Consider the following 12,916-nt stretch of genomic DNA (forward strand, 5'->3'; position numbering starts at 1 on the left):
TTTTTTCTAGTAGTTGTATTAAAGGAAGTAAAGAAATTAAGACCCTGTTTGGCATAACAGAAAATAAAAAAACTCAGTATTGAAAATAATGTATTTTTTGAAGATAGTTATGCCGAAAAGATTCAACTTTAAACTTGTAACAAATATACTTAAACTAATATAAAACTTCTCTAGCATATAGAGTATTCTTTGATAGACTTACAATATATTTCTCAAGAAATTTGGGTGTATAATAGGTCTAAAAAGTTAATATTTTAAAGTGTTGGGTTTTTTTTTTATTAAATATATTTATAGAGCAGATGACAATCTATCAGAAAAATATTTATGGTGTAAATTTAAGAAGTGGATTGATTATCATAAGGAATTCTGTAATTTTAGTTGATATTTCCTAATTGTAACAATATTGCTAAACCTGTATGATTCTGTAAGGCGATACTTTATACCAGTTTTCCTACAAAAAGTGACAATTTTTCCTGCGACGGCAACCGTAAGGTCTGTAACGCTGGGAAAAGTTCTTACCCTACTGGTTTACTTGAACAACCCGAACATTTTAAACTTTATTTTATTTTAATAATATTATCATAATATTATAATATTACAATACTGCAGACATTAGAAATAAATAGGTTTTATTTAAGGTAGAAACTATTATACATTAACTTTTAATTCTGCTATTTGTCTATAAGCTGTGTATCTTGTATATATATGTCTCTAAAATCATCTGAGTCATAGACAATTGCAAGTCTATATGCACCCATCAGCTGCAGTATTCTCTAATTGTATTTCCAAACTAATTTGTTGGAAATTTGCTCCAGTGCTAGCCTTCTAGTGTAGAGGGTCCGGGCTCGCGAGATTTTTAGGAAATTCATTTTTCTCATCCACGCCTACCATCTACCGCTACCCATTCTGAGAAAGGAACAGGTATGATATTATTATGATAATAATATTATGGTATGGCTTTTCTCGTTCTCTCCATAGTAGGGTTCTGTAGGGATTTAGGAGCTATGTTTGTTGGTTCCAATCACTTTTTTACCCTCGAGTCTTGGGATTCTCTTTTTTCATTTTTTTTTTTTCATCGGCGGATGAGGGCATTGTCATGGTTACTGTACTGTTTGATACCTCATGCGGACGGTTTTGATTGGTGCGGTGATAGCTTGAGTAGTGGACCTGGTTCCCTGTGGACCCAGGTGGATTGCCAAACAATGGTAAAAAAAAAATGGTACTGCTCATGCAATCACGATCACTCCCCTTCAATTGGGGTTGCTAGTCGGGCCTCTTGCGGCTTACTTTTACTTGTACTGTAGTAAAGTATTGCCGGGGTGGTAAGGGATAACTGCACAGTTTCGCAACATTCTCTCTTCAACCATGATACGTGAGCTTGTTTTACCACTAAAACCCTGTTTGTTTATCACTTTGGTAGGGCAGCACGATTGGCTTGCCAAACTAATTGCAACGCATCCATTATTCCTCCTATCCATCCATTGGACCTCATGAGATCACAATCAATTAGTATGATAACAAAATGGCTTATTACTAATCATTCCATTCCCAAATGGATCCTCATTGGACCGATGCAACGCAACGCAAGGGAATGGAAGTTACTCGAGTTCAAACAAGAATGTAAGATTATCAAAAACGCGCGCTTCATTTATCTTTTTTCAGTTGGATTCGGCCTTTTTTGTTTTCCCCTTTCCTTTTCCAAAAATATTTTTCTGAGAAAATGAACAAAATATAGTGGAGTGGAAGTACATATGAACGATGATGATATCCCGAACGTCAATTGATCTTAGGGAGAAAGTGGAAGTAGGGAAAACTGGGCTGAATATCAATCAGTCTTTGCTTCGGGAGGCCGCTGCGTAGGGAAGGGGAAACTACTTATTTCTCTTCCTCCTAGTCCTAGTCCTCAGCCTTTTCCGCCTCAGCTTTCGATTCGGCTTTAGCTTCTGCCTCAGCCCCTTCTCCCTCCTTGTCTTTGGGTTCTATTGCTGTCAGCCACTGCGCGCAGGGTGAGGGTAAAAGACAAAGGAGAGTGAGTAGCTTACCATCTTCCTTCCCCTCAGCATCATCAGCTTCCGCCTCATCCTCATCGCCCTTCTCCAATTTGCGCCTCTTCGGTTTTGAGGCTTCAGCCGTATCTTCCTCCTCTTCCTCATCGGCCTCCTCAACCCCCTCTTCCTCCTCCTCTTCGGCACCGGAATCTTCGGGTCCGGAATCTACATACCTATCCTCTCGTTTTAGCATTGGGGAAAGGGTGGGATTGGAATAGGGGAGATGGGGGAATTTACTCTTCCTCCTCCTCCGATTCATCAGATGGAAGAGCTTGCAATTCCTCTTCCTCCTCGCCTTCTTCAGCAGCGGCTTCTTGCTTACGCTTTCTGGTGGACATTTTTTGGCACGATGGGTGTATGGATAGGTGTGGGATAAAGCGATTGGGATAAAGATGTAGGTAGGGTTGGGGGGGGGATGAGGAAGGGGAATTTCGTGGGCGAGGCTGAGAAAGGGCGGATGGGGATTTATTTATTTACTTTTGATATTTGCCGGATTAAGTACGCGAGGTTGGGTGGGGGGAGTGGGAGAAAAAAGTGAACAGGAGGGATTATATCCACTGTGGAACTCTGTATTGTAGATACCGTGCCCCGTATTACTTGCGGGGTCTGAGGCAATATTTCCAATAGGGAAATCGAGGCAAGGGGACAATGAATGATTGATTGGGTGAGGTTTGGGGGGAAGGGGGTTGTTTCTCTGTTGTGTCCTGCTGTATTTCTGAGAACGTGTGTGACGTCGTACTGGGAGGTTCAATTTGGAGAATGGATTTGATTGGCTAGGAAGAGTAATTCTCTCTCATCTCTAATCATTACGGTAGTCTTGAGATACCACAATGGGATAGCGCTAAGTCGGGTTGGGGCACTGTCATATTTGGTATGATATTTATTTCCTTCCTTTTTTTTTTCTTTTTTTTTCTTCTTTCTTCTACCGGTATTCCTGTTTTCTTCCCTATTATGCCACTATTCATGTGTATGTAAAAAGTTGTACCAGTACTCGGGCGCTGTAGTCTACGGTACTTGCATTGTGTAGTAAGTACTCGTACACAACCAAGGGCTCCGGTGATCGAAGGAATTCCCTTTTGCTAGTACCGGTATGAGCTTTGACTTATTTAGGAGGAAAAGAAAAAGAAAGAAAAGAAAAGAAAAGAAAAGAAAAGAAAGGGTACTTGTATCTAGCCGCACACACCTAATACCGGTACGGTACCTGCCCTCTGATTATTATTATTTTTATTTTTTCTTTACAGGATTTCCACTGTGGTTATACAAGATTACAATAGCCGGGCTTCTCTCAAAAAAAGAAAATGCTTATTAGCCCCCCTCCGCAGATAATCTAAATTATCATTCTCGAAATAACACATGCATCTCACCCGATGCTGGGTCAATGCATGAAGATACTTGGGTAAAAATAAACAATTTCCATCGCCCTCCTTACCACGCGGGAGGGAGTGGGAGTGTTTCCCTCCTTGCCAGATGGTCGGACTCAGTTGCCCCAGCAACCGGCTCACCTTGCACCTTCCTTATCCCCCTCGTGTTTTGTTTGCTTCGTCCACCATCCTCAAACTCTCTGCCGATTATCAAAAGCCCCCCACCAACATCTCCCCGCTACGAAAATCTATATAAAGTACAAATCACATCTTGCCTGCTCTGCATATCACACACGGCTCCCTCCACAACACGTTTCGCTCTGTTCCCGAGAGAGAGGGAGAAAGAAAAAGGAAATAACCAGGAGTAGCGAACCAAAACCATAAGCTATGGAGAGCGCGAAATCTCCACCGCCTTCAACAGCACAGCTATTCCAAGTATTTCTAAGACTTCGCCCATCATCACCGCAATCCTCGGTTTCGGAAACACGCTTCTTGACCTCGGCCCCGAGTCAAAATTTTGTCTATGTGACGCCTCCACAGGAGAGAAATAGGTTTAGAGCTATCGAAAAGTTCGGATTCACGAGCATCTTTGACGAGCTCTCAGAGCAGAAGGATGTGTTTGTCGAGACGGTTATGCCGTTGTTGCAGCAGGCGATAAATGGGCGGGATGGAACACTGGCCACGTTGGGTGTTACCGGGAGTGGGAAGGTGGGCTTGCGCCCCTAATGATTGGAACCGGAACTAACAGTAAGGAACTCGAACTGAACCGCAGACACATACAATACTTGGCAGTAAGGATCAGAAGGGTATGACACAGATGGCTCTGGATGTGCTGTTCTCAAGTATAGGGGATAGAGTGGTGGATTACGACAGAGTTGATATTATGGGGAGCGATCATACGGAAGCTATATTAATGGATGCTGTTACCTTTCACGAAAGGATGAATAGTGCTTTAGTAAAGACCCCCACTAAGCGGCCCAAGCCAGGGAATTTTTTAGCTCACAGGCTTCAGGATGGACATACATCAAAACGCTCGTCGCTTGCCCACATTTCCACTCCAAAGGCGCCTGATGTCAGTGATTTGTCGGTAGATCTGGATAGCAAATCAAAATATGCTGTCCTTATATCAATGTATGAGCTATACAATGATCGTATATTCGACTTGCTCGACGATTTGAGTATCAATAAACAAAACCGTCGCAAAGCTCTGATCTTTAAGAAGCCCTCGACAACTGCAGCTTGGGATACCTCCAAGGAATCTAAAAAGGTAGTATCGGGCCTTCGCAAGGTTTATACGAAAAACTTCCAGGAGGCACTCCAGATATTAGAACATGGACAAGCCTCTCGCAGGGCCTCACCAACGCATAGTAACTCAGTAAGCTCTCGCAGTCACGCCTTCCTCCAGGTAGAAGTCAAGAGGTTTTCTCCGAGAGGGAATGAGAAGGGCGGAGCGAGCCTGCATATAGTTGATCTTGCTGGTTCGGAACGCGCCCGTACTGCGAAGACTGCGGGGGAAAGGCTTGCCGAGGCGGGTTCTATCAATCGCTCCTTAATGTGCTTGGGCCAGTGTTTGCAATTACAAACGCAAGTCAGCGATAACGGAAAACCAGCTGTGGTTCCATGGCGCCAGTCGAAGCTCACTGAGTTGTTATTCTCCAATTCATTTTCGGGCGCTGGGGGTGGGGGGCAGAGGGCCAGCATGATAGTCACCGCGGACGCCATGGGTGACTTCAACGCTACGACGCAGATACTGCGCTACTCCGCGCTGGCCAGAGAAGTGACAGTCCCCCGGGCATCCAGCCGACAGATCTCCGGAATGTCCGACTCCAGCGCCGCTTCCTCCACTCTGGACGAACTAGCAGCAATCCCAACCTCCGTCACCCAAGACGACAGCAAAGACATCCTGATAGCGCGCCTAATAGCGCAGTTGGAAGAGACTGAAGCCCGCTGGCGCGACGCCGAGGAACGCTGCCTATCAACCGAGCAGCAAGTGCGCGAAGAGGTAGCAGACGAGATGGAAGAGCGCCTGGAAGAAGTCCGCCGGGAGACACTAGAGCACTATGAGATGGAAGAGGAGTGGCGGGAAGGCTACGTCGATGGGAAGCTGGAGATTCTGCGTAAGGGCATCAAAAGTATTATACCTGCTTAAAATCTCGTGCAGACGGTGCTAACCATGTGGCTGCTCGATATTCTAGTTCGCGAAGACACACCCCCGGGCGCAGCCGAGCGGATACGGGAACTCGAGGGTGAGAATGAGGCGCTGAGGAGGGAGTCGTTAGTGCTTAGACGGGAGGCGCTGGGGAGGAGTCCTTCCAAGGGCCGTAGTGGTGGGCGGGGGTTCCCGAGCCCCTTGAAAGGGATGGAGAACTTGGAGATTTATTAGTTGGTTTGTGAGTTAGAACTTGTGGCTTTATTCTGCCACAATTACCGGTATACCCCGTCTCCTTCTATCTTCTTGGGTTCAGTATGCTGTAGGGTAATATGTGGCGTCTCGGGAAGGATAGCGTATATGGTGGTCTAGATTCTTGCCAAATTAGCCTTGTCTCTGTTTTTCACTTCTCTTGTTCACAAAGTTGATATCATGCATAGCACAAAAGTTTTTGATTTTTTTTTTAAAAAAAAAAAATCCTCTATCATACGATATATCGTACAAGTGATTCAACTATTTGTTTATAACTACTGCGGAATCCGGTCTTGGCGATCATTGATACGTATCCTATTTATTTACTGGTCGCGCGGTTTCCCGGTGCTACTTATTGGCCGGGCTCATGACCATAACCGGCAAGACAGGAGCAGTGCCGTCCGAGTATCACGATTTTTAAATCCCCCAATACTGTCGCTCCCAAGACACCCCCTCATAATGAATGATAAGCCATACCAACCCCTTGGTATAGATTCATCGACCAACGTCCGCCGAATGCAAGGACCAGCCAGCCAGTCACACAAACACAATATCCCATTACAAAAAAAAAAATTAGATCAGAAAAATCCGACCAACTGCCAGAATCCACCAATCAATACACGCACCGAAAGACCCAGCGGGGCGCACCCAACCAGGAACCGGTACTTCACCTCAATACAACACCACATTCCACGACCGCGAGCGTAGCGGGGGGGGGGGGGGAAAAAAGGAGTGCTAATACTCCACGGCATTTCAACCCAACGGCGTACTATACCATAGACCACTCGGAAAAGCTGGGTGGAGGGAGTAGGCCGATCCGGCATCAGGAGGTGGTCCGCTCCCGCAGTTTGATATCACTTGCGTTTTCCTGGATAGATAGATAGATAGTGGGGGTTGATCCGGCCTCGCCTTTGCATTCTCTATCGTGCTTAGAAAATTACATTCGCAAGGGAAGGGGGGGTGTAAGCTCTTGTACGCTAGGATTTCCGAGTGAGTGGGTGGGTGAGCTCGGGTCAGAGTGTCTAGTACTTGTACTTGTATGATGACCAAATCGGTGGGTGTCGGTATGCAGGTGGTACAGTAATCTCCGCTTCATCGCCGGACCGGCGGGCAAGTTGCTGGGAAATATAATACTATATATAACACGAGACTGACAGACATACCGTGCTCCGACTCCCGCCCTCTTCATTACCTAACAGTACTTTCCATTGCTGTGTATGTACTGGATGGGCCGGGATGCGGCGACGGCCTGGGGAGAAAAAGTATCATACTGGGGAGTCTCTCTGATGTTTGGGATCCACTTTAATTCGCAGGTTCCGTGTGCGTTTCGAACACTCGGTCTATATGACACCGCAGGTGAGAAACACGTGCATAACAATGAGTAATGGTATATTACATCCATAACCATTTTCCCGCCAACGAGTGTTGTAAAAATAAAATAAAATAAAAAAGGCTGCCAAAGCCACCAAATCTAGAAAGTATGATATACCCATCACGCCCACACAAATCCATTTTCCGAGAAGAACGAAAGAACTAAACGTGGGAAAGAATATGTGGCAAGGAGCCGGTGAGGTAGCAGCAACAATAGTAATACATCAACATGAACAAATATATGGAGAAGGGCAAGGAAAGAAAGAGGAAAACTTTTCTAAGCCGACATTACCAAACCTCCGCCCAATCCTCCATCCTCACCAAGACCCCACTTTTCCCTCCAGCCCTTTTGCCGTTTAACCTGCTCCCTAACAGCAGTCCGCTCTTCCTCTGTTTCCAGACTGTCGATAGCGGCCTGGCTCCAGTCTGTGAAACCGAGGTGTGAGTCGAGGCCAAGGGTGATATTATTAGGAGGGGTTTCAAAGATGGTTTCGATGACGACGCCTCTGGCATTCTCTTTCGAGACGTCATCGGTAGGGAGGTGTTGCCATTTGGCGTGCGTAGGTTGAGTGCCCTCCGGGAGAAATATTAGATTGGTGTGTGGTTCGTAGACACCCTTGGAGTAAGACTGTTGGCGCTGGGAAAGAAGGCGGGAGTTGAATTGGCTGTGAAGAGAGGTCAGCCGGGATCTTGACAAATGATACAAAGCTAAAGAATATAATCAAGGGGGTGTCGCAAACCTTGCAGCTCGAGAGTGTTCGAGCATCCAATTGGTATCTGTAACGACAACTTTCTTCTTCCGCGCCTGCTGATTCCCCTGGGGCATGGGAACGCTCGGCTGTCCCGTATGATATACACTACTAGCGCCATGCCATGCGACATATTGATTCCTGTTATATTCCTCGCCTCTTTGTGGAAGACGATCCTCAGGGTCCGCGAGCTGCCCCTCAATGGCACCACCAGTGATTTCCCGGGCTTCCCAGTAATCATCGGTGACCTTCCGACCGCCGACGACTATTCTTGCGCCGAATTCACGAAAAACTGAGCGCGCAGTTACAACACCGATGGCGCGACCCTTATACGAGTGAGGGATAAGATCCCGTTTGATCATATCGAACTTTTCATCCTCGTCCATGATAATCTTGAAAAGTTGCTTGTGCTTTTGGAAGAATAAGTACGAATCGCGGAAACCAATGCAACGCGCAGGCTCCGTGGAGAGCATGTAAAGTCGCTCTCCGCGGCCAAGGATAGTAAATGTTCGGCACCTATATTCTCTACCACCTTGCAGATAGCCAAATTTGTCCACCTTCTCTTCACCAGCGGGATCCTCGGGGAGAACAATCTCGTCGTCCTCTACTTCCTGGGGTTTGCCATCCTTGTCAAGTGGGACAGAGGTAACATGAGACGGACCACCTCGGCTCCGCATGGCCTTGGCCGAAGCTGGGGGGCGTCCCCGGCGTTTCTTGGACGAAAGACTGAAACCATGGGTTTGTGGGGTTGCACCAGCAGCGTTGGTAAGGGGTGTTCCTACATCAGATGTATCCTGCCCCGCATCGTCATCATGAAGAGGCGTAGACAACCGACGAGCCTCGTCGAGTGACGCTTTAGAGGGTCGGCCACGTTTGCGCTTGACAGCTACGTTGGCCGCAGCGGGAGTGGATGGTTCGGTCCCGGTTTCATTCATCGTCGATGGAGATCCCGAGTCACCATCATGCTGGGGAGTTTGCGTCGCTGTTCGGGGAGCGGAGTCATCGGCTAGATCGGGGGAGGGAGGTTCGAGAGGTGCTGGAGAGAGGGTGAAGAGCAAGTTAGTGGCAAGAGCAGGAGGAAAGAGGGAATGATGCAGGTAGGTACTAACGAGGAACTCGGCGTGCGCGTGGCATGATATAGGGCGGAGATGGAAAAGAAAAAATGAGGGTGAGTTAAAGGCGGTTAAGGTTATCAGCGGAAGATTGGGGCGGAGAGTGGGGTGAATGGTGAAAGTGTTGAAGCGCAGTTGATGCCAGCACGATAATTCCGGGAAGACGCGACTGCAAGCGAAAAACAAGGGGGGATTGTGTATCACGTTAAGGCCGGGTAACCCCCAGAAATCAACTGAGCGCGAACCTTGGGTTCCTGAGAAACTGTGAGACTAAGGTTGGAACATCTCTCTACCATATTATATCAGGCAAGCCATTGGGCGACCCACTCAAGAAAGGATAAAAGAGATGAGAAAATGGATTTCCCTGGAACCAGCCGAGGGGTCTTTGAATTATTAACGATTTTGCAAAGGTTGTCACAGCACCGGCTCGTGTAAAATTCACATGCCTAAATTCAACGGACAGCTTTCCCTTTAATACAGTACAAGGAGGCAATACTTGGGCACTGTTTGGCACGCCAGAAAAATGGCACTTTTCCGGCCTTTGTGCAAATGTGTTATGCGGTACTGGCATTCCATTTTTTGGGGGCATGGCTCAACTTGTAGGTTGTTCCAATGTGCTGTTGAATCTTAGCGACACTCAGTATTTTATGATAGTATCTTTTAGCTCCAAGATGGCTCTCTATTGCCCTCGATTCCATAATATGATAGCATATCTCTTTTGCGGTATGGCCCACGGTGACAGCGGTAACCACCGCATAAGCACGACATCCCTCGCAGATCCCCCCAGGGATTACCCTTATAATTTAGTCCACAACAGCCTCGTTCTTGCTATAAAGGATACCTTACAAAGCGGAAGGTAAGGACGCCAATGTTGCCAGCGAGGGTGTTTGCACATACGCAGATATCTAGAGAAGTCTAGAAGAAAAACCCACATGCCCATAACCGGTTTAGCTGTGAATGAAACGACAAATGCTCGAAACAAGGGACAGGGAGAGGCTAGTGGAGCACATATTGTTAGAAATTATAGCTGTACTCGTACTCTTGCCATAGTCTCAAGTGAGGCTCGGTCACCACTTAGGTCACCTTCTTGTTCATGAGCTTATCCTCTCGGATAAATTTACAACACTCTCCTCTCCCTTTACTCTCTTCTTCTTCTAGCTAGGATCATTGTCTTCTACAATACGATTGTATCTCCTCTTTGTCTATTCTAACACATATTTGAGTCCGGTGGAACCACATAGTACCGGTTGAAAAACGAAGGCTCTCATGACCTCGAGCACTCACCGAACAACCATGATCGAGTCCTGCTAGCATTATGGTACTTCAGCTAGTGACACCCCTTATTGTTAAAACTAAAACTCCCCAGCAGATACGAGTGATCCCACATGACACTTGGAAAGCATCACCACGCCAGGTTCACGACGTTAATCGTGCTGGCCGAGCCGGCTCAGGTCAATGACCCGGTCAGCGCGAGAGGGGAATCTCCACACCACCCACAACACCAGCATGCCGACCCATGACACCAAAAACTGAATTTCCTCCTCTCCCACCTCTCCCAAAAGGCAAGCTGAAACTCTAATATACCTCTAACACACACACACACTAAAAGAACCAAGAGGTAGCAGCGCAAGAACTGGAGAGTAAAATCTTTTGCAACCCTCGGGGGCTATCATACTCCATCACTCGGGTATGGCGATAAGACTTGTGTTGAAAATGGTAGTTAAATACCCTTAGCTTGAAACTACGGTGGTGTTCGCACCTCTCATATGAGGACACGTGAGCTGTGAAAAGTTTTCACCTCCATGATACGTTTTCCTCCCTTCTCTCTTTTTCTCTTTCTCTAAAATCAATCATCTTCACTCCTTACTTACTATACATGAAAATCTTCTCTCTTCTCTTCTCCCTATCTCTACACATACAATACAAGGTTCTCTCATTCTCATCAGAGCCATCTCTATCCACTGCGTAAAATCCTCCTTTCAATCATTACCCCTGCAACAACCACCGGTTTTACTCCATCTACCTCAATATCCAACAACCCAGTATTGTAATCTGGTTTGCGCCATTATACTAATCCATCTTGCCCTTCTTTTCTTCATACAAAACCCCTTCCACACGTAACAGGAAATTTCTGAAACGCCTGGCGTAAGGGGAGGAAGGAAGAGAAGGAAAGAAAAAGAGTAAAAGCACAATTAAGAAGTATCAATGGGGGTTTTCTCTTGTTCCCCCCGAGATCTCCTCGACATCAATTAACGAGGTACGGGCATATTCCAGAAGCACAAGGCCGGATCAACACGGACATGGGTAGATGGGGAGAATACAAGAGGGTCTGGTAGGGTGAGTTCCTTCCACCTCTCGCCCTCCCGCACACAGGCTCTCGAAGTGCGTCTGCCCCGCACACTAAATCGAGCTTTTAGTCAACATCCCGAGTATACGGGGAGAGCAAGCTAGCCAGGTCTCCTCAAGAACATCTGGCACAGTGCTCTAGTGGTCCTGTCTATTGCAATTTCTTTAAGCGGTCCAGTGTACGTCCACGAGCACACCCTCATGACCCTAGAGACAGCCGTACCACACGCTCGAGAATCCCGCCGGATCTCCCCATTTGAGTGAACACACTTCGCAGCCGCAGCTTTCTTCCTCCTTGTCGTCTCCACTAACAGTGTGATCCAAACACCCGGTGTCGAATGAATTATTGTACTGTGTTGTACTCTCCAGCGCAGCGTTGTGCATAATGCTCTCTGTCCATTCAGGATCGGGTCCAAGTACCCAGTTTAATATAATCCGAAATGGTAATCTCCATAGCTAACGAAGCAATTGTGGGCGATTACACCTTGTCCTCTCTTCCTCCGCCAAGTTGGTGTTTTTATATATATACCTTTTCTAATTATTGGCTCCGCCGGTCAGATTCGTTGGGGTTCAGCCAATCCAGGCGTCTGAAAAATACGAGTACAATAGTCTGAGGAACCTCTCAACAAAATAAAACCCACTTCTTGGCCAATCCATGCACCTCTCTTACTTACCTCCTACCGTTATATCCGGGGGGGGGGGTTGGCCTTTCACCGCAAAACATGGCTAGATCCCCTCCACCCCGCCGTATATTGCTATCCCAGGTCCTACAACACCCGATATCTAGGAGAAACCAGAACACACTGGCAAGGGTCAGACGGCACGGCCCGTGGGGAAATTGTTCCTGGGGGTTATAATTTCTTAAATAACGGCCACGCGATCTTGAGGATTTTTTTTCTACCTGGGCTGTTCTCCTTCCTCTACTTGTAAAGGCTGGTGACCCTCCACCACACCCCCTCGTGCTGGTGCATTCCGGTATTTCCTAGGTTGCACGGTACGCGGTACGCCCTGAGTCGAGACGTGCCAGGAGTCCCAGAGCCAGGGTGTCGGTATCGGATTCCTACAAGTGTTGCTTGTATGACATTTCATATAATAATTATCATATTACTATAGGGTACTGATACTACACCGTACCATTTCATCAGAAGCTGTTCACCAGGCAAACCCTGGAAGCTCAAGGCTAGCGTTCGGTACTATGATAGGTCACCAGGCTGCAGGCGATGCATACCACCAGTTTGCAAAGGATATCATACTTCCCCGTTCTCCCTTTCTTTTTCCAGAATTCTCAAATCACCCTCAAGCATTCTTTGATCCAAAGCTTTTTATACACCCGCTTACACTACAACTTTATGTACAGTAGTACAGTACAGTACTCGTACCCTTTTCTTCTATTCTTCCATTCCCCTCTCTAACTACCGTACCCCATTACACACACTCATGAACGCCACAACACGGCAACCCCCAGTCCATCCCAATTATCACTCGCCTCACAAAAACGCTTCCAAATGCCAACTACGGATAAACCAAA

The 12,916-nt window shown here is 46.9% G+C and overlaps 3 protein-coding genes; 1 reads left to right on the plus strand and 2 right to left on the minus strand.

The window, feature by feature from the left end:
- Window positions 1–1,492: 1,492 nt before the first annotated feature.
- On the minus strand, window positions 1,493–2,473 carry GSTUM_00004527001 (uncharacterized protein). XM_002836057.2 has 5 exons: window positions 2,286–2,473; window positions 2,193–2,221; window positions 2,043–2,107; window positions 1,876–1,979; window positions 1,493–1,818 (listed from the first exon to the last, which is right to left on the minus strand). The coding sequence occupies exons 1-5, from the start codon at window positions 2,384–2,386 to the stop codon at window positions 1,659–1,661; spliced, it is 459 nt and encodes a 152-aa protein (XP_002836103.1). The 5' UTR covers window positions 2,387–2,473; the 3' UTR covers window positions 1,493–1,658.
- Window positions 2,474–3,796: 1,323 nt separating this feature from the next.
- On the plus strand, window positions 3,797–6,038 carry GSTUM_00004528001 (uncharacterized protein; the record flags this gene model as incomplete). XM_002836058.2 has 4 exons in its annotated part: window positions 3,797–4,117; window positions 4,182–5,444; window positions 5,487–5,541; window positions 5,605–6,038. 4 exons carry the CDS (start codon window positions 3,797–3,799, stop codon window positions 5,790–5,792), a joined length of 1,827 nt encoding a protein of 608 aa, XP_002836104.1. The 3' UTR covers window positions 5,793–6,038.
- Window positions 6,039–7,458: 1,420 nt separating this feature from the next.
- GSTUM_00004529001 (uncharacterized protein) lies at window positions 7,459–9,182 on the minus strand (the record flags this gene model as incomplete). XM_002836059.2 has 3 exons in its annotated part: window positions 9,040–9,182; window positions 7,922–8,966; window positions 7,459–7,846 (listed from the first exon to the last, which is right to left on the minus strand). The coding sequence occupies exons 1-3, from the start codon at window positions 9,062–9,064 to the stop codon at window positions 7,459–7,461; spliced, it is 1,458 nt and encodes a 485-aa protein (XP_002836105.1). The 5' UTR covers window positions 9,065–9,182.
- Between the last annotated feature and the right edge of the window lie 3,734 nt (window positions 9,183–12,916).

The sequence above is a fragment of the Tuber melanosporum genome (genome assembly GCF_000151645.1).
Source record: "Tuber melanosporum whole genome shotgun sequence assembly, scaffold_13, strain Mel28".
NCBI classification, from domain to species: domain Eukaryota; kingdom Fungi; phylum Ascomycota; class Pezizomycetes; order Pezizales; family Tuberaceae; genus Tuber; species Tuber melanosporum.